The 23,601-nt window shown below is 46.6% G+C and overlaps 1 protein-coding gene across 1 annotated transcript in view; it reads right to left on the bottom strand.

Moving 5' to 3' along the window:
• Positions 1 to 23,601, bottom strand: part of NEURL1B (neuralized E3 ubiquitin protein ligase 1B) — a 35,947-nt gene that overhangs the window by 4,089 nt on the left and 8,257 nt on the right. The window contains exons 2-4 of the mRNA XM_074838731.1: positions 5,280 to 5,840; positions 1,773 to 2,480; positions 683 to 808 (exon numbers count right to left, since the gene is read on the bottom strand). Coding sequence (XP_074694832.1) covers positions 683 to 808; positions 1,773 to 2,480; positions 5,280 to 5,840 — 1,395 coding nt within the window. The remainder of the gene's footprint in view (positions 1 to 682; positions 809 to 1,772; positions 2,481 to 5,279; positions 5,841 to 23,601) is intronic.

Genomic DNA, 23,601 nt, shown 5'->3' with positions numbered 1-23,601 from the left:
TGCCTGGTTTGTTTGGCCAAATAAACCCCTGTGTATTCTTATTGGTAGGACAGGTACAGCTCTGGGCAGAGCCTGCCGTCCCTTTTCTACAGATGGGGCAAAGCACGGCTTGCCTGGGCTTCCCCCAAGCAGGGCTGTGATTTTGCACACCCATTTCATGGTGTGAGTGCTCCATGCAGGGTGCTCCTGCATCTCGCTGGCCGTGCTGTGCGGCTGTGGCACAGTGTAACGGCGGTGTGTGCCAGGGATGGTACTGGGCAGGGCACCCCGGGCTGTCTGCCTGAGACCCAGACACCAGCACGTGAGCATTTCCATGGGCATCCCTCCAGCAGCAGAGCCGTGGCAGCGCAGAATGCAGCAGTCTGGGTGGTGTAAGACCCCCAGACATGACAGCACACCCCCCTCTACTGAACCACTGCTGCTGCAGCAAGGGCAGCCCCACATGGACCACTTTCATTAGACAGACTGACAAAGTGGGAAGCAACATACAGCCCTTCTTCAGGCTGTGAAAAGCTTCCCACCGCTTGGTGTTTTCTTCCAATTATTCCTGTTGGCCTTGCAGGAGATGTACCATCTCCCCCCGAACCTTGCCCTGCTGTCTTGCACAGCATCGTGTCTCGGCCCAGATTCCTGTCTCGGTGTGGCCAGCACAGCCGGGTGCCGAGGGCTAGGCTCTCCTTACCGAGCGATGACTCTGAAGCAGACGACGACCTGTTGACGCTGAAGGCCATGTCTGAGTCGCTGTCGTACTGCGAGCCACCGGGGGATCCTGAGGGAGAGACGGTCACTGGGCTGGACTGCACAGTGCCTGCAAACACAGGAGAGAGCTGAGCCTGCCGCGGGGCTGACGAACACCCAAACCCCAGAAAAATGCCCCTCAACCCAGTGAGCCACTCCCACCTCATGTGCACAATGTGCTTTAGGAGAAAGCCCAGCTGCTGAGTTAAGTGCTGCCCCTTAGTAACGATACAGGTGCATGATTTTGGATGTGACCTCCAGAGCCTGGACCTCACTATGACACTACAATTTCTGCTCAGTGCTTCAGTGCAGTGAGCACCAGGTTATCTGACAGCCATCATCTGGGGTGTAAAGTCACTTCCCCATGGTTCCAATCTCTTCAGCAGCAGCCACCTCAAGCTATCACTGTCTCACTGTCAGGTCAGGGGCAGCAGGGAAAGGACATTGCTTTAAATGAGAAAAACCTGCTTTACAAAGTCATCAACATCTGCTTTTCTGACATAATCATAAACAAGAGGAAAGGAGAAGCACTGTAACTGGTCACCAGCAATAGATCAAAAGTGACATCTGATACCCAAGCTGTGGCAGTGCTTGGGGAGCGATTACTGTCCGTCAGCAAAACACATGCTTAAACCAGAGCTGTGCTCACAAAATTCATCGCCCTTACCAAGGCAGGACTTTAACACCTGTTGGCTAGAATAGTGCGTTTATAAAGAATCCCTTTTAAAAGCAAACCCTCTGAAACCCAGCTGTCCCCTCCACAGGCATCCCTGCCTCCCTACCTGCTGCTTATTTTATCTCTCAAGTCTCATCATTTTCTGGGGGACTTATATAGGCTGCATACATCTGTGACAGCTACCATGTCTTGCTCACTCTTGTTTGCAAACACAAGGTGAGATCAGGAGCTGCTTACTCACATCAGTAACTGCCTGCTAAAGGCAACACTGCGAATGCAAACCCACAGCTCTCGTTCTGGCCCAGGAAATGCCACCAGCCAGGTGCTCCCCATTATAATTTCTTTTGGCTGCACTTACCCAATATTTTGAGCTGGTTGATTACACCATGGATTGTAAAAAACACCCAGAGAGACTGTGAGGTGTCCACACACATTAGCATTCCTCGGCTGGCTCCGTTCACCCCGTGGTGCACCTCTCCATTCGGCAAGACCATGAAACTGAGAATGTCGCCGCTGTTGAGGACCGGGAACGCTCGGTAAACCACCCAGTACTCCTTGCGGTCCAAGAGAAAGTCTGGATCTGCTGGGAGCTCATTTGTCCGTAAAGTACTCGGATCACAAGAAGTGATGCCAAATGAAAGGGCCCCGTAGTATGGCAACCCAAGGTGTCCTACTTCCACAAAGAGGCTTTCACCGATGTGCAAAGGCCGGTCAGAAAACACCAAAGTCCTATTGCTTTCTTGCCAGTTGGTGCACGCAACCATCCGGTCCTGAGAAAAGGTGATGTCAGGTCCGCGGGTGGGGTGGAATCGCAGGTCTGTGTCCAGAAAGGCCGGGACCCCCTGGGCACGCTGCCGTCGGTTTGGGCAACAGGGGATGATGTGGTTGTCTGTCGCAAGTCCTGGTACCCGACTTAGGTTTAGGTTTGCAATTTTGGCCACCACTTGGTTATTCTCCAGTTCGTTGTTATTGAAGTTGGCTGAATCATGGTTGCTCTGTGGCAGGCAAGTGCTGAGACGGGCAGTGCTGAGACGAGCAGTGGTCATGGTCTCTGCAAACATGCTATCTGTGAGATAAACCCAGTGATAAGGGACATTAGTCAAGATACAATTGCCTACTTTTATGGTTACAATTGTTATTATTCCAGCCTATAGATTATCTGAATTCTGTTCCTCTGAATGGAAAAACAATGGAAAAATTAGCCCGAGGTCAACCACTAATGAACAGCTAGTGGTGGAGAGTCGCATGTGGAGCAGGCAGCAGGCAGAGAAGTAGCTGCATGTTGGCACTAGCTGAGGAAAAACAAGTGTTATGAAGCACCCATGTAATCTGGGAGCTCCTTGCACTGGTGAACTGGGAAAAGCTGTAAACCAGTGCAGTCCTACAGCCTTCTCAGTAGAGGGGTCTAATAGCTTTGGGGTTGCTCTGTAGAAGAAGGAAGCTTCTCAATATCTTGTCCAAAGGTCTTGTGCAAGCCAAATTCACAAAACGGTGATGGGCAAAGGAGCACAAGCATCACTATCTATTCTTTTCATACTCCTTGTCATAGCCTTACAGCTGTGAGGTGTCTAGGCACAAGTGTGTCCAAGAGAGGTAATTTTACAAGATTTCAAGACTCATATCTCAGGGGTGTTCACACCACTGCAGAGATTTTTAATCAAGTGCTTGTCACAAAAGCTACTTGCTGCAGGCGTTACAAAGATTTTTACAGTACAGAGTTATTTTCCGCTTTCACAGCAAAGGGAAAGTCAGGATGCTGACTCTTAATTAATTTCCCAGATTTTCACCTTGGCCACGCCAGGCTGGGGGAAGCTTTAAAGGTGTGGGGAAGTTTGGGAGTGCCCTTCCTTCTACGTCCAGCACTGCCCAGGGTGGCTTGGACACTTCACTCTGAAGGTAAGGCATCGACCAGCTGAGCAAAGTCAAAGCACATGGAAGTTAAGAGCATGCGTGAATGAAACAGACTCCTGGTCCTCCCAAAGATGGAGAGGGTAGAAGTATCCCAGCACCAATGCTGCCTGCTCCTTGGAGAAGAAAATCACCAGACTTTTACCAAAGAAGAAAGAACACTCAAATCCATCCAGCAGCTGCAAAGCAGAGGCTGCTTTCGCTCAGAAGCCCATGCAGGAGAGGCCACTGGTGTAGGCTGATGGCTGGACCAGTTGCTTCTCACAAGCACAGGGTATCTGGCAAGAAATGTTCCCACACAGGAGTAAGACATATCTAAGTTTCATGATGCTGAAACATACATTTTGTGCATCTCTATTTGAGCTATATTTGACAGCTTTCACGACTTGAAAAATTTTGAGAGGAAGAGACAGAGAGACAAATGTGTCCACTACAAGACCACCACATCTGCAGCAAGGAGGCTGGGTCCCCTGGTGCCCCAGAAGGATGAGCACTGCCCTGATTCCTGGGGCAGTTTGTGCAGCTTGGTACTTTGATCCAAAAAAATATCAGAGTACAGGTGCCCTCAGGCTGAGTCTTTCACTCTACTCACTTGGATGCTGCAGGCAGGACTAGGGGATGGGGGGCAGAAATAAGCTGCATTTTCTTTTTCTAACTATAATCTGATGAGGAAGAAGGACTGCTCTTGTGAAGCAGCTGCACTGGCCAATACAACAAACACTCCTTCACCTCTGTGATGAGCACCAGAGGCTGGAGTGTGTTGCAATTGCAATTACAGGATAAGCTACTGGTAAGGTTTAATTACACATCTGAGGCAGAGCAGGCAGGGCAAAGTGTTGTTTATATGTAGCCTTCTTGCTTGTAAAATAATTGGTACTATTTGGAAGAATATGTGCTGAAGCTGCCTGCCCACTGGGCTAACCATTTCACAGCTTATCACTGGTGTCTGCTTGGTATGAGGATGGAGGCACCATCCCCTCGAGCAGGTGCAGCTTAGTTTGGCTGTTAAAACTAAATCAGCTCCTAGGAGCCTCTGGAAAAGGACAACACTTGTATTTTAAAAAGATTCCCTGTGGTGTAGGCCAGTTCAAAACACTCCATCTAACACAGAATTAATTTGAGATTTCAATACTGTAAAAGTCACGAAAGTCATTCCATGGCAATCGGCTTGGTTTGCTAATGGGAACAAATTCATCCCCTCTTACAGCCCTCCCCAAGGATGATGCTTGTAAATCAGCCAGGCACCACCTGAATACAGCGATCTGCTTAGGGGTGAGGGGAGATGTGGCGCACAGTGGCAAGGAGCCCAAAGCACACAGGAGCTCATGCTACATTTTCTCATCACTCTTCCGCTGGCCATCTGCATTCTGTGCTGCAGTCATACAGTGACGCCCATGTGTAAGGGAAGGATAAGTCAGGTTACGTCTGCAAACACAGCCTAGGTGGGGACCAAGGCCAGGAGTTGAGAGAGGGGCTGGGGAAGGGCACCAGGAAACTCTTGGGGAACGGGTGGTAGTTTTCCAGTGGACTGGCAGTAACTGGTAGCTGTGAAAGAACAGGGGAATCCAGAACTGGTCACCTTTGTCTCTTCGGTCCCTGGAACCTTGCTGTAAAGCAGCACCATGTTTTTCCTCACTATAGCAGCACATCTAGCTCAGAAAAAGCTGGGTAAAGTTAAATGTAATGACTTCCATTTATCCCTTCACATGGCTGCTATAATGCACAGCCTTAGGACTTTCCATCACTGACATCTCTGAAATATATTGCTTTCTGGATTCCCACTGCTGGAAAAGAAAAATGGTTAATTATTTGAGGTACAAAACCAACAGTAAATTAGTTTTCTTAAGTGTCCCATAGAAAGGACCAACCAGATAGATCATGCATCTTTTCTACGTGATCATGCCTCTGTGGAAAGAGCAACCAGAAGAGCAAGCCACAGGCCAAAACACACACTTACCTAGTATTTGCACTTCATGGGTAATTCCATAGACATCTATGAGTGCCCAGAGAGGACCAGAAACTTTAATACCACAGTGAAACAATATTGGTTCCTCATCATTAATACTGTAGAAGACTCTCCCATGACGGTCAACCCAGAAGGCCAAGATATTGTCTCTCACGGCAAACCTCTCTGGCAAAGCTTTGGCCCAGTATCCAGGTCGGGTCACTAGGTCCGGACAGGCGTACTTTGGTATCTCGTCAGAGCTCATCTGCGATGGGTCATGAATGGTGAAGCCGAAGCGCAGGGCCCCACTCCAGCCGTGGTGCACAGCCACCAGTTTCAGCCTGACTTTCTCGTAGAGGTGGATGGGCCGGTTGGTGAAGGTGACCCCGTTGCAGAAACTGTTCCTCCGTGTGGCCTTGCGGGAGTGAGCATCCAGACGCACATTCTTGCCTTTGGCTTGGGAATGGAAACGCGGTGGCTCCGTGATAGTGAGGACCGAGCGTCTCTCGTGGCTGCTGTTGGGCAAACTGTAGTAGGGACGACTGGAGACGGAGCGGGTCTGGTGGCTTGTGTCTGCAAAAGGAGAAACCAGCGGCTCCGTCAGAAGTGCTTGACCTGAGCCATATGTTAGCTCAGCCTGGGCAACTGCAACTGGCTTGCCACGTGTGCTTTGCATTATTCGCTAGGAACCGCACTATTTAATCTTAAACTGTTGTGCTTGGCCACACTCTGCTCTTTGTTGCACCAATTTGGCCCTCAGCTTTATGCAAATATAAGGCAAATGTAGCTCTTGGGGCAGAGGTTAGGCAACTTCCCTTCTACGCCCTGCAAAGCTGCATGAAAATGAACATCCTTTTGTTCCCATCAGATGCATCCTATTGCACTTGGAAAGGCCTAACACTTCTGACTGTGGCTCTAAGTTTCCTATTTACAATGCATGTGCTGTTACATCACCAGCTGGTGGCCAGAGTCACACCATCTCTGAGAATTGTGGCTGTTAAGATCAGAGGTGCCCAAGATGAACACGAATGTAGGATACTAATTTTAGTGGGACATTCAGCCACTGGCTTCTCTGTCCCTTAATTTTGTAATGATAAACAGGAGCTTTTGAACAACACAAATAACCCACGACGTTTAGCAGCTGGAGAACCACCTCTGCATCACTAGGCTGTTCTTCCAAAAATTTTAACCCAGCCCCTGGTTCAGATATCAGATGCAACTGGCACATTAAGGAACATTTCATCTCGCAAAGCCTTGCCTTTACGCAGAACCTCCCATTTGAGCTCAAAGCACTTTATAAATGATGATTGTTTTCAGCTTCACAGCACCACAGATGGCACAGAAATCCTGCCATCCTCGTTTTGCAGATGGGAGAAGGAGAATTTATGGGTGAGATCTTGCAGCATTTAAAGTCAATAGCAATTTCGAGACCAATTTCAAGAAAAGCAGATTTGAGGCCTAAAGTGAAGTTCACACAAGCATGAAGTAGAAATGAAAAAAGCTCAACTTTTAATCTTAAGCCTTAGCAATAAGTCCCCTGAGGCAGGGACAATCTCTTTTACATATCCCTGAATACATGGGGTCTTGCTCCAGGACCAGGGCTCCCATGACCACCACCACCACGGTGTCACAGGCCCTTTGATCTCCCCATTTCCTACCCACTTCACCTTTCCTTCTCTTTGCACCTGGCTTTGTAGATTTTTAGAGCAAAAATGGAAGGCATCCTGGGTGCCCAAAGTCATCCTGTTAAATATAAAACTGCATCACATGCACACATTTATTTTGAAACATTTTGCCAAGTTTGAAGCTTTAGAAGCTGCCTGCCTGGCCCTTCCTTCAAGCTGCTTCCTCCCTGTCTGCAACCTCCAGCTTTGCTTTGTGACAAGGGAAGGATTTTCTGACGCTTTCCTCTCATGGAAAGACACGCCAGAAGATGCCGGGAGCTCAGCTGGGAAAGCTGGCAGGACAGCTGGAGTTGTGAGACCTTTATTTGCAAGCCAAACCATACCAGGTAGGGCAGCGAGAGGCTGGAACTTGCATTCGCATCTAAACTAACAGAGGCTCTAAGCAACCACTGCCTTTGTGAATGCAAGAGAAGAGGGGTCCCAGGCAAGAGCTGAACACAGGATTAGCCCTTGAAATCAGGCATCTGCAACAGGAGTCAAAGAGCTACAAAGGCAAAAAGCTCCTGTTTGCACCAAGACAAAAAGGGCAATTCTAAATTATGACAGGCAAGCACAGTGGCTAAATAAAAGGTCTTTTGTATCTCTTCATTTGTACTGCCTGTGACAACGGCTGCACAGCACAAGGTAATGGTTAATCCTGTCATACATTACTGTAAATAAATACATCCTTGCTCTTACACCAGTGGGGGGTTTGCCATTTCCATGCCAGGGCCATGAAGGCAGAGTCCCAGGGGAGATGGGGAGCAGAGAAGCCCCCCCGGGTGTTAAATCCCCTCAGGGCGGTCCCCCTGCCCAGCACACCACCTCCACTTGCAGCAGCGCTGCAGGCCAGGCTTCCCCACAGGCTCTCCCAGTGCAGGAGGGGGTTCCCTGGGTATGGGGGGTCATGCTTGCAGAAGGTATGGGTATTTCTCTTGGGTATTTCCAGGAGAAATCTCATTTCTTGCCTCCTAAAGAGCTGAAATGCAGAAGATGGCTGCTCTCAGCACAGACCCACCCGTGGCTCATGTGGGTGCTGCTCCATGTGTCTGCCTGCAAATACTCCTGACAATGATGCTGCTGCTGCAGACGAAATGTGGTTTGGGGTTTCCTTAGCAGAGAGAGGCATGGGGGCATGAACCCAGCCAGCACACAGCGCTGGGCAAGTGATCCCGAGCAGTGAGGGGTGAATCCTCTCCTGGCCATGCTTTCCCACACCGGCTCCCCATTTTCCATCTGGATTCACCGGAGCCTTTGTGCCATTCAGCTGGGATGTGGGTTAAGCAAAGCCACGGATGGGTGCTGCCAGCACAGTCTCCAAGAGGCTCCTCCGGGACCCAGTGGGCTCAGTGCTGCTCTTTTGCATCACATCCCACCTTGCTGGGCAAGAGCCTCCCCATGTAGAGAAGCCCTCATTTTATAATCCATCGAGCTGCATTTTTTTCTAAAATATTTAAAAACAACTCCCCTGTGAAAGCAAGTGCCCTGGCCTCAATGTCCCTGTGTTGGCCAGGAGAAGGAAGGAGGGAAGAGAGCTTTTGTTCTCTTCTCCGCTGTCACAAGAATCCCCTGCTTTCCACCCCCTGGGCAGCACCAGCCTTCCTCCCACGTCAACCTGCCGGAGAAAAGACATGCGTAAAGACTGAGCGCAGCGGGACACACTCCCGCATGGCTCCCAGGCAGGTGCTTCTCACAGCGCTTTTGGAAAGTGTGGAGGACCAAGGCAGGACAGTGACAGCAGCACAACTGATGGAAGAGCAATGACATGGGCACCGACTTCAAACGCAGCTCTGGGTCCACCCTGCCAGAGAGGAACTTGGTCCAGGGTTTGGTGCTTTTTTGTTTTGTTTTTTTTAAAAAACAGGAAAGCATATTGTGGCTAAACAATAGGAAAGTCTCCAGAAGGAAATGAATGGATAATTTATTTATAATGCCGTTCCCCCCTCACATGAACACCTGCCGGTTGCCACCAGGAATAAAACCTGACATAACCCAAGGCAAGGGAGGCAGAACTTTCCCACTGAAACATGCCTGAAGCAGAGCTTGGGCATGTGCTTTACCCATTATGTACTGACGGGGACCAGGCAAGTTCAACAGGATGTTTGTGCCTTTGAATTAATTGCCCTAATTTGTGGCTCGGTTTCCATAGTTTGGATCACATTCCAGTCCCTCTGCTATGTCTCCAAACCCTCCCCTCTCCTGCCTGTGCCTTCCTACCCAAAAGACCGTCAGTGGGACAACAACAGCCAAGCTTGTGGCAGAAATGCCACCTTACCCAAGGGTGCCTGATGCTGTGACAGGCAGCTAAGAGCTACGCCAACTCTTTTTGTCATCTATGAGATTCCTACAACGCTTTGAGCAAGTAATTTCTTCTCTTTATGCCTCACTTCCCTGCCTAAGAGAGAGTAATAGTATTCTTCCACCTTGCAGGAAGCTTAAAAGGATTTAAAAATGTAAGGTTCTCAAATACTTCAAATCCCTGAGCCCTGTAAGCATGTCAGCAGGCTGGCTAGATCATCAAATGGGACACAAATCCACTGGGTCCCCCTGGGTGATGTCTTGAGGTCTCATCCAGCATTTTGCTTCTTTTCATTCCAGAGTTTTCCATTTTTCATCCCTACTCTCACCAACTGCAAACATGATGCTCACAGCATGAGTCCCTCAAATGCACAAGTGGGGCTTTAGCAAATATGCAGCCAGGAAAAGGGAAGAAAAAGCTGAACTGAAGGATTAAGAATGGCGTAGGGCTCCTCACTGAAACCTGCAAAAGAAACCCTTTTGGCAAGGCAGCATTTCCATCCACATCCTTATGATGTCACACAGGCGGCACTGAAACAGATTTGGTTTATGGGCGTCCATGGTCTCAACTGCAAGCAGCTATCACACATCTGAAACTTCACCTGCTTTCCAAAAGGCCAGCACATTTATTTCTTAGGTTATGCTGACCTTTGGAGAGGTATTTTAACAAACATGCACTTTGCATTTCAAAAAGGTACAGCAGGCATACCCTGGACAAATTCCACATCTTTATCATGGTTCCAGTTCTAAAAATAAACATTTTTTTCACCCATTTGTTCACAGCATCAGGTTTGCTGTGGCACTGTAATCCCACTGACAGCAGCAGACAAAATTCAGAACAAGAGCCCTCTCTGAGGCTGCTGCTCTCCAAGGCGCTGGACGGAGGAGGCTGCTTAGCTGGGGAGTTGACCTTAAGCCAGATTGATCCTGTCTTCACTTGGCTGGACAAGCCAGGCAGGAATAATACCACAGCAAGCCCTAAAATGAGGGAGAAGAGAGTAACATTCAAGGAGATCAGAGCTACAGCAGAGAGCTATGGCGAGGGCAGCCTGACAGTCAGAGGAAGAGGAGGAGGAGAGCACTGCCTTCCCAATGTGCCATGGGTAAATCCACAGTCTGTATTAACTCTACAACTGCTACAACAAAAGACATTCCCTGGGTTCCACAGCCCTTTCCTAAGGACCCCCTCCAAGTAAATCCATGACAAAAGATGCACAGGATCACAAAGCAAGCAAATTACGGGGCAGCCAGATGCCAAACAGGGATGCATACTGGATAAAGCAAGGATGTCAAGGGAACAGAAATTACTGGGACCACTGCCCTGTGGGTGAACAGCTCACAGGAGACACAGCTCATCAGCATGCAGCTGGAGTGTGGTCTCCCCATGCTGTTCAGAGAAAAGGCTGAAAGGTAGCAGCATGCAGCCTGAAATCCATCTATGAACACTCACTGCACAGGCAAAAGGGAATCCACCTAACACGCCTGTGTCTTATCTTTATGGCTGCTGCTTTATCTGTAACACTAGAACTTTTTCCTGTTACAGTAGATAGTTAGGTCTCTGCTGCTGCAACAACCCTGTTGAACATTAAACAGGGCGTCTGGAGAGAGGGGTCAGGTGGCTTTTGCTTTGAAATAGGAAAATCCCAACAGGTGGGGACAATGAGGTCAAGTTTACTGCATGATCGCAAGCTCGCAGGGACAACCCTCACGGACTGAAAGTCAATCACAGTATGGTCCAGTAATAGCACGGTCCTCACCACGCTCTTTCTTTTTTTTTTCCCACTGCATCCTTCCTGCTGGAGATGCTGCAGCCGCCCGCGGGCGCGCGGGCTGGAGCCTTGCCGGAGGCTGGAAGAAGCAGGCTAGGCTGTTACTGCAGATAACAAACGTTAACAGTAACATGAAACAGGATTCTGCTCCGACGCGATCTTATCTTCTGTGAACAAGAGATAAAAATCTGTTCACATATAAATTTAGTGCACTGCCTAGACATTTTTATTTTTTTTTAAATATAGAAAATGTGTTGGGGAGCTCTGCGGGAAGCACTGGTGTCGCCTATTCCATGCTCACCAGTGTGAATTTGCAATTTGTTAGGCTACCAAATTCATTATAAGGCTGCTACAAAAAATTGGCCTCATTTCTGAACATCCTGCTGGCTCAAACGCTGGAAAACTCAACTTGACAATTAATAAACATACCCCATCTAAATTCCTGTGGTTTGCATGACCAGTCCAGAGCCCTGCTTTGATGTAAAGGTCTCCTTGCCTGATCCTCTAACCTGAGACCAATTTCCAGGGAGTTAAAAAAACCCACACGGTTCACTTGCAATAGAGTGATACTGAAATTGAGGCGTTAAGGGGAGACTGAAGAGCCTGTAGTGAATTGCAGGAAATGTGACATTTTTGAAGAGACTAATTTGGGAAGGAGGGGAGGAAGAAAGACAGTTTTTCCTTTAAAAAAAGGTGTGTTATGGCACTGAAGGAACTCCTGATGCAAATATCTAATGGACATATAACATTTTCCATTGCAGAACAGTCCAGAAAAATCCCTGGCAGAGAATGGGGATTGACTTCAGCTCGCAAAATCAAGTTGTGCCTGTCTCCATGAGGATTTTCAAGTGAGAAAACCCTCTTGCTTCTGTGGCTAATGCTTGAAACCAAACATTTTATGGGGGATTTAAACAAAATGCTAAAGCCCATTTTTTCTAGGCAGAGACTAATGACACGTTTATTCTGGTCTTCTAGGCGTTCCTCCATGAAAGCAGAGAAGTATTTGCCAACAGCATTAGGCAAAATCCTTTTGTTCTGATTTTTTTTCTCAAATCAGCAAACACGGGCAATTCCAGCAGGACCTTGTAGTATTTTCCAGGCTGCTCCATCCCCTGCTTCCCGCCATGTTCTCAGGAAACAAGCTCCTACATCGCTGCTCTTTCAAATTAAGCCCTTTCCTTGTAGTGGGGAGATCATATGAACACAAAGTTCACAGAAGTTCAACCATATCATTTAAAAAAACAGTTGCCTTGACAGGAAAGCCAACACCAGGCCTTAGCTCTCCTGGTTAACTGAACATCCCATCATGACACCAGCATCGGAGCCAAAAGATGGCAAGTACAGCTGAAAAACCAATGACTCTCTCCAAGATCCACCAGCTGGCTTGAAGCAGAAAATAAACCATGACAGAAGGCCTGCTCCAAGGATGAAAAGTGCTGATAGCAAATCTTCCACGACCTAGAAGTGATCACAGAGCCCCAAAGACTGGGGAGAGCCAACGCTCTCCCAGATCAGGCAGGAATATTCTCCCAACCCACTTCCAGACCTTCTGCTTGACTTTGCTTTTTGGTGGTAAAGGAAATCAAACTTGAGACAAAGAAAGCCAGTGCATGACTTTGATAGTGTGGCATTTTCAGAGCAAAGCGGGGAGCCCTGAGCTATAAACCAATATGGTCTTGTGGATCAGGCTGTAGAAGCAGGGTCTGCTATCAAAAAATCTACTGCTGGGTCTGCAAGTATAGGTGAATCCACCTACACTCATCTCTGTCTCCCTGTTCCCCCGTCTCTCTCCTGTTGTGCCTCTCACTGCATGCGTGCACAAATTTTGCTGCAAAGTTGGCCCCATCTTTATTACAGGCTTTTAGTTCTCCTGCATATAAATAGCACTAAGAATACACAGAAGCCAGCGATTAAGCATGGAAAAAAATCTCCTCTCCCCCGTATTATTAGCGAATCTGGGTCAATGAGTCTGCAACTCTAGTCACAAATTCTTAGACATGGTTAATGAGAGACAGAGCAACAGCAAACAGGAGAGGGATGGAGAAAAGGCAGGGTTCATGCCATAATCCTTGCTCAAGTCTTGCGGTGAGAGCGATGAAAGCAGCTGCATGATAGATGAGGAGCCTTGGAAATGGCACAGCTTATTGTAATCTGTTATATGGCCTCGACACCCAAGTCCACTGGCTCGTGTCAGTCAGAAGGCCATGCTCACGAGCCAAAGAGCTTTGAAAGATGTCAGGGATTTGAAAATCATAAAATATGGGATGCAAAACTACATGAAACTTTTGGCTACTGGCTAAAGATAAAAACAGCTTGTCAAAAATAATCAGTCAGCCACTCTTACTATAGCTCTTACTGGGAATTTTTGGACTACATTCTCACTAATACACTGCATATGCAATGCGCATGATTTCATACACCAGGAGAGCAAATCTGTGCCTCTTACTTGATGTATTATGTTTTTGCAAAATTGTTACCTTCTTTAGAAAGTTAAGCTTAACTTGGGGAGAGCAGAGGGCTGCTCAGCTCAGTTTATCTTCTAGTCCTAAACTCAGAGTCCATAGCACAGTTTTGGGAGGTGATCAAAAGCGATGAAAAGTAAGCAGTTGACGTCTGTTTAAGCAACTCCACAAATGGTTTCTGAGGACTGCTAGGTTGGGAGACTAAATATTTTCCAAATCTAAATGCTCAGCTTGTTGGTCAGTGATTAAAATGTCTATTTTTGTGGTTTATTATTTTCACTGTTTTCTAGAAACAGACAATAAAGTGCACCATAAAGCAGAGAGCACTAAAAGATGTAACACTTCAGGTTGGAAAGACTGGTCTGGAGGAATGAACTCAGCTGAAGACCCAAAGATGGAAGGAGAGGACCAGAGATGTGGATGAAAACCCTCATGTTCTCTGGGGCAGTTGGGTTCTGCCTTGATTTACTAAATTCATACAGAAATGGGGTGCAATTTCCATGGATTTACAATGCTAAACTTTTTTTTTTTTTTCCTATGACTGTTACTTTGGGCAGGTCTGAAGCCCACTACCATCTTCTGATGCATCAATTTCATCAAACCAAGTGCATTGTGCTCGCTGCAAGTCAAACCCAGCTTAGAAGGCCAACATCCAAGGATCCCATTTTAACAGTTGCTTTGCTGTTATGTCAAGCACCATTTTCCTTGTGCACTCCCTTTTTCCACAGCCTGACTCAAGGGCAGTCCCACAGTACATATGTCAGGGCGCCTTTTTCTCTAATGACTGCTGCAGTCATTAGAGGAGAAGGACTTTGTCGTCAGTGGCCTCAGTGCTTTACAGCATGGCTCAAATATGGATTTTCATGGCATAAAGTCAGACAAAGAGATATTCCTAATTTTATAGGATATTGTGCCACTGGGGTCTGGCTCAGAGATCCCTTCCCCTTCCTCCCTGCTCCAGGCCAGCAGCGTTCACTGCTGCAGCAGAGACCCCAGATACAGCCTAAGAGCAATCCAAGAGACCCCAAACCCTGCCGTATTAGTGACTGCTGCTGGTCCCTCGAGGCTTGAGGCCACCACGTGGCTCTCGCTTTGAGGCAGGGAGGGACCTCCGTTGTTGTTGTGTCTGTGCGAAAGCCATTGCATATTCCTGATTAATCACACTGCACAGAAAAGATCCTAGTTAGAGTATTTTTCACAGATTAAAAAACAAATCTGGGTTGGTCTCCTTGCCCCCAATTCCTCTCCATTCATTAATTCTTCACTTCCATGACAACTTTTCTCCTACAGACAGTATAAACAGCTCAGAACTGTTTTTCAGAGCAATGCTTTATGTTTAAAACGCATTGTTCTGAACCAGCATTTTCCTTTTCCAATCACAGCTGTGATTTGTTGAAGAGTTACAAGAATGTGTGAGTGGTGTAATCACTGACATTGAAACGGTCCATGCCCTCACCCTCTCCCCTCGCCCATAACGACCATTAATGCAAACAGACTCCCTGTTTCCATTGAACCTCTTTTCTTCTGACCAGCTGTACCAAGTCATCTGCACTGGGGATTTATAAATAGTGACCATGTCATTCCAATGTTAATGGCTTTTAATGAAATTGGAGAATGAAACGCATTCCCTTTTAATATCCTCAGAGCAGCAATTTTATTCCATCCCACAGTTTCAATACAGGGCTCGTGGAAAGAGTGCTGGAGCTTGGCACATCCTTCCCACAGCCCATCAATATGTCACTTCCAGCACAGACAGGAACAAAGAGGGAAAGAATTTTGTTGTCTCCCTGATGCAGGAAACCCACCCATCCCCTACAGACAGGCAGCGTCACAGCACTGCCCAGGAGAGCAGCCTGTGAAATGGGGAAAAAAAAAAGATTTGAGAAGTAGTAGTGGTAATTCAGCCTCACTTTCGATACCCTGTTCTTTGAAAACACCCGAAAAGCCAGCATTTACGTTATCTTCATCCCTCTGAATTTGGGCTGTATGCAATTTATACTTATGCCCTTCCCACCTCCAAAAAGCATGTTTGGAGAAAGGCCAGTACACAAGATGTGCTGTCAGAGCCCTCCCGGGGCCTGCGTGTGCACCGCACCGTACCACAGGCGACTCAGGTCGGGTGTGTGATGCTCGAGCCGAGAAGCGTGATGAGCTGAGCACGTTTTCCACACTCAGTAAAACACAAGAAAACTTTCCCATAAGCACAGGAATTGTCCAGGGCCAGGACTACAAAGGAAGAAAAGCTGCAGATAAAGGGCAAAATCAGCACTCAGAGCGATGCTACAGGCACAGAAAGGAAAGCCTGGCCATTCATTTCTGCCTTCAACTTTTTCCAAGAAAACCTTATGATAAAAGGAATAAACCTGCTATTTTTCTTTGCCTCAAATTTGTTACAGAAGCCTCTTTCGTCTTTATCTTCTCTCTTCATAGTGGTTCTAAGGGTCTCTTTTTTTTTTTTTTTTTCCTCCTAATTACAACTTCTCTGTACTCAAAGGACAGGAAAGAATTCAGTTTAAAGGAAAAAACGGTGGAGCTATTTCAGTCCAAACAGGGATGGATAACCAGAGAGCCATTAGACTTAACGGTGGCACCCATACAGGGCTTTTGATCTGTCCTAAGGGAGCCACAAAACCACAGGAAAACGGGAAAAAAGGCCTCTAGGAAGATGTTCTTTCCAACAAGCCTTGTTCCCAACATGGTGCAGCATTTTTAAACGTTGTCCACGGTTCCTTTTATATTTACACACAGTTTAAACAGTGATCTGGCAGCGAGAGGGGAAAATGCTTTGGGAGGAACGCATGGCTGAGGAAGCTAAATAAAGAAGTGGCCAGGTCTTCAATCATCCTATATTTTATATATACAAAGGCTGCGATTCCACTAAGCTTTTCTGAAACAATATGTAAAGAATCCAAAGCAGGGCAAAGGGATGGGAATAACTGGTTATAATTAAATTGGGGGGTGAGCACAGCTCTTGCACTCTACCAGGCTAGCTTCCCTGGAGGCATCACAAAGCACAAAGGGATTTGTAGTGGTGGGGACTCTAATGGGTTATAGGTAACTGCACAAGGGCTGAGTCCAGCCTGAGCTGGGTGGGCTAATGCCTAAGACCAACACTCTCCCAGCAGGGAGATTTTAAATAAATTTAATACTGGCCAGACTCTCTTTCCAAGTGATCTGAAGGGCTAGTGACTTCATTCAACTCACGTACAGTCCAACTTGTACAATAATATCACATATTTTGTTGGCTGTTTTAGTTAATGTTCAGACGAATAAGCTATAGCTTTTCCTAAATACTGTACATCCTCAGAGATAAAGCCAAAAATTGTTAAAAGGAAAAAAAAAAAAAAAAGAAAGAAAAAAAAAAAGAAGAGGAGAGTTCTTTGCTGGTCCAGAAACAGAGGAAAATGTTCCACTAAAAAAAAGATGCATCCCTTTTTCCTTGGTTGAAATTTTTTTAAATGCATGGTTTTCTGCTAAGCTATGAAGCCAATTCGAAAGACAGGTGGTTGTGCAACACTTGGCTGCTGCATGGCTGAGCTGTGAGATCCTTTTCCATGATATTTACAGGAATTAATAAGAGGAAACAAGAGCCACTTCAAGACGTTAAACTGTCCAAACAGAAGAAAATACAAGCATACCATTACTGGACACAAAATGACCTCAGCCCCTTTCTTCATCTCAAATTACTTCAATTATTTCAACTCGAAAAGGATTTGAGCAAGAGAGGTTTATTTTTAAGCCTCCATGTCAATCTTCTTAACACCAGTGGGATTTGATCCCAGCACACCTAAGTCAACATCAACATTTTTCTCCCTTTACTCTCCCTTTGTGGTACCACAGCCAAGAGATGATAAACGCATGTGAGCCAAAGAATGAGATGAGAGACAATTCCTTGCATTGTTGAAGATAAATGCCAGGTTTTGTGGTCAGAAAAAGGCCAAAGCCTTTTTTTGCTCCCTCCCCCAGAGGAAGGAATTGCTCCCAAGAGATGGGGTGTTATGTGTGAATTATACAGCAAACAAACAGCAATGCAACCTCAACAGTGATTGACCATGGACGCCTGCCTGCCAGGGTAGGTCCAGGCAATATAAAGTATTGGTTTTCATCATGTTTTCCCACATTTTTAAGGTGGAGTTTGGACCATCGTTCAGCAGAGCACACTTGGTAAATACCTTCAAAACAGTTTACTGCAGAGCGGCAAGCTGTTGTTATTTTTATAGCTGTGTTGGGTTTTGTATTCTTCATAGATCATTTACACCTATAAAACACCACTGTACAGTCAAACAGCACACTCCTTAGTAACTATGGAATTGGAGATTTTGTAAATCCCACATGAAACAATATAAACAGCTGTCTAAAACCTCCCATTTCCACCCAGATGGCTCTTGTTTCAATTAACCGAATCAAACTTTTAATTCAGAGTCATTCACTGGCCTCGTTTGGATTTACTTGGAAAAATACACCTATAAATCACTGCGGAGAAAAACTGTGGAGAGAAAGAATTTGTTTCTCTTTGGGTGGTTGTTTTGGCTCTTTCTTTTTTCTTTTTTTTTTTGGTAGAACAAATTTTTATTACCAGACAAAAAATATACAATTACATGTTGACAGCTTAGAGCGTCTGGTGGTTCTGGCCACAATAAAACAGAGGCAGCAGCACGACTACATGCTGTCCCTCCTCTTCTTTGAAATAGATGGCACAGAGTGCCTCCCATGTTGCGTGTGCCACTCGCATCATCTCCCAGGGACTTCCGAGCTGGAAACATGCTGAAAAAGGCCAACTGTACAGAAAGCCTGAAGCCATCAAAATGGACCCACACAAGGGCCTTCCCCTACTCCCAAATTCACCAGACACTGGGCATTATGGGTGCCACTGCTCATGGAGCACCTTCTTGAAATACCAAATCTGAACAGTCACTTGAAGAGCTCCAGGAAAGACTAAACAACTCATTCATTGCAGCGATCTGCTGCTGGCAGAAGGGGAGAGGCTCGGTTTCCATGAAACCTCCCTGCATCCCACAGAAAGTCACGTTCCCCCCAAGCAGGCACGCACCCATCCACCCAACCCCTCGTCTGCCAGCACATCGAGGAATTGGCTCCAGCTGAAGTGAATTGCACTCAAGATGTCTAAAAATAATGCTGAAAATCATCTGAACAGCAGTGGCCAATGTCCACCCTGGCACAGCTCTATCAGCTCAGGTCCATGGAGGACATCCAGCACCGACGTGCTGCATGTGCCACAGCAAGGTTTGCATGCACTTTGGTATGTGTGCGAGCTTTCTTGATGGACAGACAGACCAGAGCACCCACCAAAGACAATCTCATCACCTTTTGCTGGCGAAACCAGCCTTCTGCTTGCAGGAGCTGCTTGTGGCAGATACTAGGAGGGAAAGGGGCTGGGAAGTGGCACAGCTTGTCCTCAGCATCACCCCAGGATGTACACCATGCCCTAAATGCCTGTCCTGACCTAGCCCTCCTTATCCCTTCCATTTCCCACGCTTTTGTGCATGCTTGAGATATGCTCAAAACCACTGGTTCCCAATGAGAAAGCCCCTTCATTAGCACCACAGTGGGTTTTTTTCAGACAGAGCCTGGGACATGGGACCAGCAAACCTTCTGCCCATCGACAGCACCAGGGCAGAGCAGGTGCCTGCCTCACCGCAGCAAATTCAAGGATGCTTTCCAGCTCAGCTTCCTATGCATGCAGAGCTTGGTGAGACAGCAGCATGTCCTCCTGTGCCCTTTTAGGTTTTTCTAGGCCACCCTGGTCAAGTAGAATCAATAGCAGAAATGTTTCATGCCGTAGCCAAACCACCAGGAGCCCTCACCTGCACACAAGCAGTGCCATATGGTCGTGTATTAATGGCATACTGAGTGCAATGGTTCCTTTGCTTGGAGAACACAAGATGTTGCAAAACAGTGTCTTATTAGCTTGAGGTAGTACCTAATATGGAGGAGCTGCCAGTGGGCCAATACCTGCAGACCCTCCCCAGAGCAGGCCCAGCCAAGCCATGAACCTCTCCAAGCCCCAGAGGCAGCACCAGGAGCCTCCCTCAGCACGAGAACAGTATTCCTCGAGTACTGCACAAGGCATAGGCCTGTGCCTAAAGGCCCTGCCTTTTGCTCCCATCTGTCCCATCTGCCTCACGTTAATACCTCATTTCTCATAGCAGTAACTGCTGAATTTGATTTTTTTTCTGCAGCTCTCCATCCTGTGACAAGCAGGGCAGGCCCATAGCATTTTGGATGGGGAGATTTCTTCCTTCTCTTTGTCAGACCTACATGTCCACATCGGGCAAAGCCCCAGCGCAGCATGTGCACCCAGGGTTGCCCAGGGCCACCTGAAGGATGGAGCTGAGCTGGCATGTCTGCCTCAATCATTCCTCACCACCACAGTCCTGGGGTTACTCCCCAGCATGGATCCCAGGCAGTGCTGTGGCTACACCCCAAACACCCTCTCCACCACCAGCCATATCTTGCCCAAACAGCTCTTTGGGGAAATGGTCACTTGCTGGAGAAAGAGCATTTCAGGTCCCAAAACCCACAGCCCTCCAAGGCAACAGAGTGGCAACCTATGAGACAGTATCACTCCCTTCAGCTACTCTTTCATTGCCACAGAGAGAGACAAGTCACAACTAGTGTTCCCAGCACCGCTCTTAGCCCCGGGAAAAAGATTATGAAAAAGACAGGGAGAGATCTGGAAGAGAGTTGACTCGGCTGGGCAGAGATCCGAGGGGATGAGTCTGTGGTGATGAATGACGGCTGGAGATGCACAACAGCAATCACTCCAAAGTGATGCCCTGGCTCAGTACAGAAATATAGGCACAGAAAGGGAAAATACAGGAATATAAGCACAGAAGGGTCCTCAGCACTGCCCTACTTAACATTTCTGCCCATCACCTTTAGTCTACTGGAAAGGAGGAAACAAGGACTGCTGGATGCAGGGCTGTGTTCAAGATACACAAGGCAGGGAGCAAATCAGGGAGGGGGAAAATATGGTCAAGATTCAGAGGCACACAAAGAAAGCTTCTCCCTCCTTCTGGGACTGTCTCATGAGGTTGTACCATTAATCTTATCTCAAAGGAAAATCTGAGCAACTACCTAAGTGCTGCTTGACGTGGTTTGGTGATTGAGTCTAGAGGCATGCCCATAGATTTCAGTATTTACAGGAGTGCAGGTTTTTTGCATGAGTGCATAAACATTTACTAAATAGGAATGCATACAAAAAGATGGTTTGAAAACAGTTTGTTTTAAAATGACAAGCAGTTTTGACCTCTCTGGGAGGAATGTACCTCTGCCCTCTGCTTAGAGATGGTCAGCTGAATGCTTGAAGAGGGTGGGAGAAATAGTAAACATGTTCAGGGAGCTGGGAAGCAAATTTTTATTTTTGTTTTGCTTCTAAAACTAGCTTTTAATATTTCTAAGAGTAAGAGGCATTTCAAAAGAAACACGATCCCTCAAAACTCAATTTTGAAAAGGGGCTAATTTTTAATCAAAAAAATTGTAAAGCAGAAAAAATATGAACACTTCTATTAAGTGATAAACTCTGGCTGTTTCACATGCAGCCAGCATTTCAGAGAAAAAGGGCTTCACAACACATTTTAGTAACTAAGCCTCACAGTGTCCTCATGAGGCAGATGAGCCATCAGCAGTCAGGAACTCCAAGCCGCAGGGTACCCCCACCCCAGGCTCCCCACCCTGGCACCCATAGAAGGCAAGTAGTCTGCACTGCTATTAGGAAGCACTGGAAACTATCACATTGCTTGTCTGAGGGAGGAAAGGACTGTTTTAACCAATTCATTAATTATGAATATTAAACAAAGCAAGTTTTGAAGTTTAGTTTGTAACGACTCGAACTTCCGCTATTGTTCTGCTCAGTAAAAGCAGACTCTCCAGACAGCATCTGTCAATCTGATTATTATGTAGTTAAACGAAGGAGAAAAAAATTGTTCTCTCACCTGCAAAAAGCTATCTGTAATTATTTACCTTGATAAATTTAATTTACTTGAGTCTTCCCTTTCAGATTTGGCTGGTCAAGTTAAACTGTAAAGATTATTCATGGAAAAGCAACCACATTCGGTTACTAGGAGACAAAAAATCACTTAGTACGTTCCTCCAATGAATAATCCCTGCAGAACACACACAAATTCAATAAATTATGAATTTCTCTTTCTCTCTTACATAAACATTGGGGTTGCAGAGGCATTTCTTGGAACCCTTTAAAATAATAATTACTATGCAAGAGCAAAACAGAGGGGGTAGCTGACCCTTGCAGGTGAGCTGCATCCTTTGCCTAGACATGAAAGTTATTTTGGAACAAGGCAGGGTGCAAACGGACAGCAGATTCATTATTGCCAGTATCTATGGGCAGACACTGGTATTTGGCGTGCTCACATGCGTTTTCAAAGTGGATAACGTAAGCAGTAGACTAAGCTAATTTGGAAGAAGGCATTCTTATTTCAGAAAAAATCTCTCTTCCTGCACAATGCCATGTATACAAAAGGTCTTGCATAAAAGCACTTGTTGCCAGATCTCTGAACCTACAAGGTGAAGCGCGAGATAACTTTTCCTACATTGGGTGGTGGCTTCCAAGCCAGCCCATACGAGGCCAGCATCCACAGCACCACACAACTGACACTGCTGATGGGCAAAACAAACTGCAGTCAGACTAAGTGCCCCGAGCCACTCATACATTTCTGGAAACAACACGCAGACTCAGAAGATTGATTTTGGATACTTAGCAGCATTTGGTCTTTTTGTGTGTGTATGTGTGTGGTTGTATCTTGCTCTCTTTCCCTAGCCCTCATAATAGCCCCTAATAAGAGCAATCCCCAGGCATGACTCAGTACAGATTGCTGTTCAAGGCTGTGGTATTTAAAGACATGCTATAGGGTCTGTTGGCTAAGATCAGTTTTTATAAACTTTAACCGAGATGGATTTCCTTGAAATTCTGACTTGCGAAGCATCTGTCCTTCTCACTCTCTCCCTTCGATCACATCAGCAGCACAGGCAGTGCTGTTCTGCTGCTGGCAAATCACCCAGTAATTGCTATTTAAGACTCACAAATCAGATGCCAGTGTGAAGATCTGCCTTGTACTCTTCAGAGGACACCTCCTTTCCAGGAGAGATCAACCAAAATGCCTGACATACTGAAATATTTGCAAGCCTTCTTCCATGCAAGTGCAGGGAAGCTCTGCTGCATCAAGCTTTCCCTCCCTGCACACATGGTCTCAATGTTCAACTTTTATTTTTCAGCCCTCTCTGCTGACAAGGGTCTCATGCAGACCCCGTGCCGTGTCCCTGTGCAAGCTCATCCCCAACAGGTCCTGCACAGGGCTACGTTCACCAGCCAGCCACAGAGTCCCAAGGGGCACCGTGATCCAGAGCAAATCCAACACTGATCGTCAGATAAAAGTCGAGCCACTTAAACCTCTTTCCATTGTGTAGTTTGTCCCCATGAACCATCATATGAAAGTTATCTCTGTTTTATAAGCCAGGACAATTGGCCACCGCACAATATACCAGCCAATGCTCTTTATCACTAACAGTGAAGCAACAGCCAGGTAGTAAATGATTTCAGTTGTCATACTTAGAAACCCTTTCCCTTTGCAGGACAAATTAATTAAGAGTTTTTGACGGTGTCCTGAGGAAAGGACTGCCAAAGAACAGCCCCTTAAAGAGGTGTTTTTTGGGGGCACACCTCTTTGGCAGGAGCCTGCCCATCTTTACCCTCTGATGGGAGCAGCTCTACTAATGCCATTCCTAGCTGACGAATAACAAGCTTGTTCTTTTAAGACCTCCAGTGATACAGATATTCCAATTCACTGTACTGCACCAAGACTGTGCATCAGCATTAACCTGCCCAGCTGCCTTCTTGAAGAACACATGCTCAGAGGTCCTGGTCCTGCCTCCTCCCAAAAAACCTAATTCACTGCAGCCTCTTAGCTGCTCCTCTTAGAGGCAATTTTGGCCACCATCAGGGCACTAGACCAAACACATCTTAAGTGCCAAGTGTTTGCTGTTACCAAAAAAAACCCCTATCCAACTGTGTCAAGTTCAAGACCCCAAAAAATAGCACTTTCCCCTCATTAGGAATTATGCTTTCAACCTTAGCATCACACTGAGGAGATAACTTTTGAACTCC

This window comes from Strix aluco, chromosome 13 (genome assembly GCF_031877795.1).
Source record: "Strix aluco isolate bStrAlu1 chromosome 13, bStrAlu1.hap1, whole genome shotgun sequence".
Lineage (NCBI taxonomy): Eukaryota > Metazoa > Chordata > Aves > Strigiformes > Strigidae > Strix > Strix aluco.
This window is presented reverse-complemented; position numbering and strand designations above follow the sequence as displayed.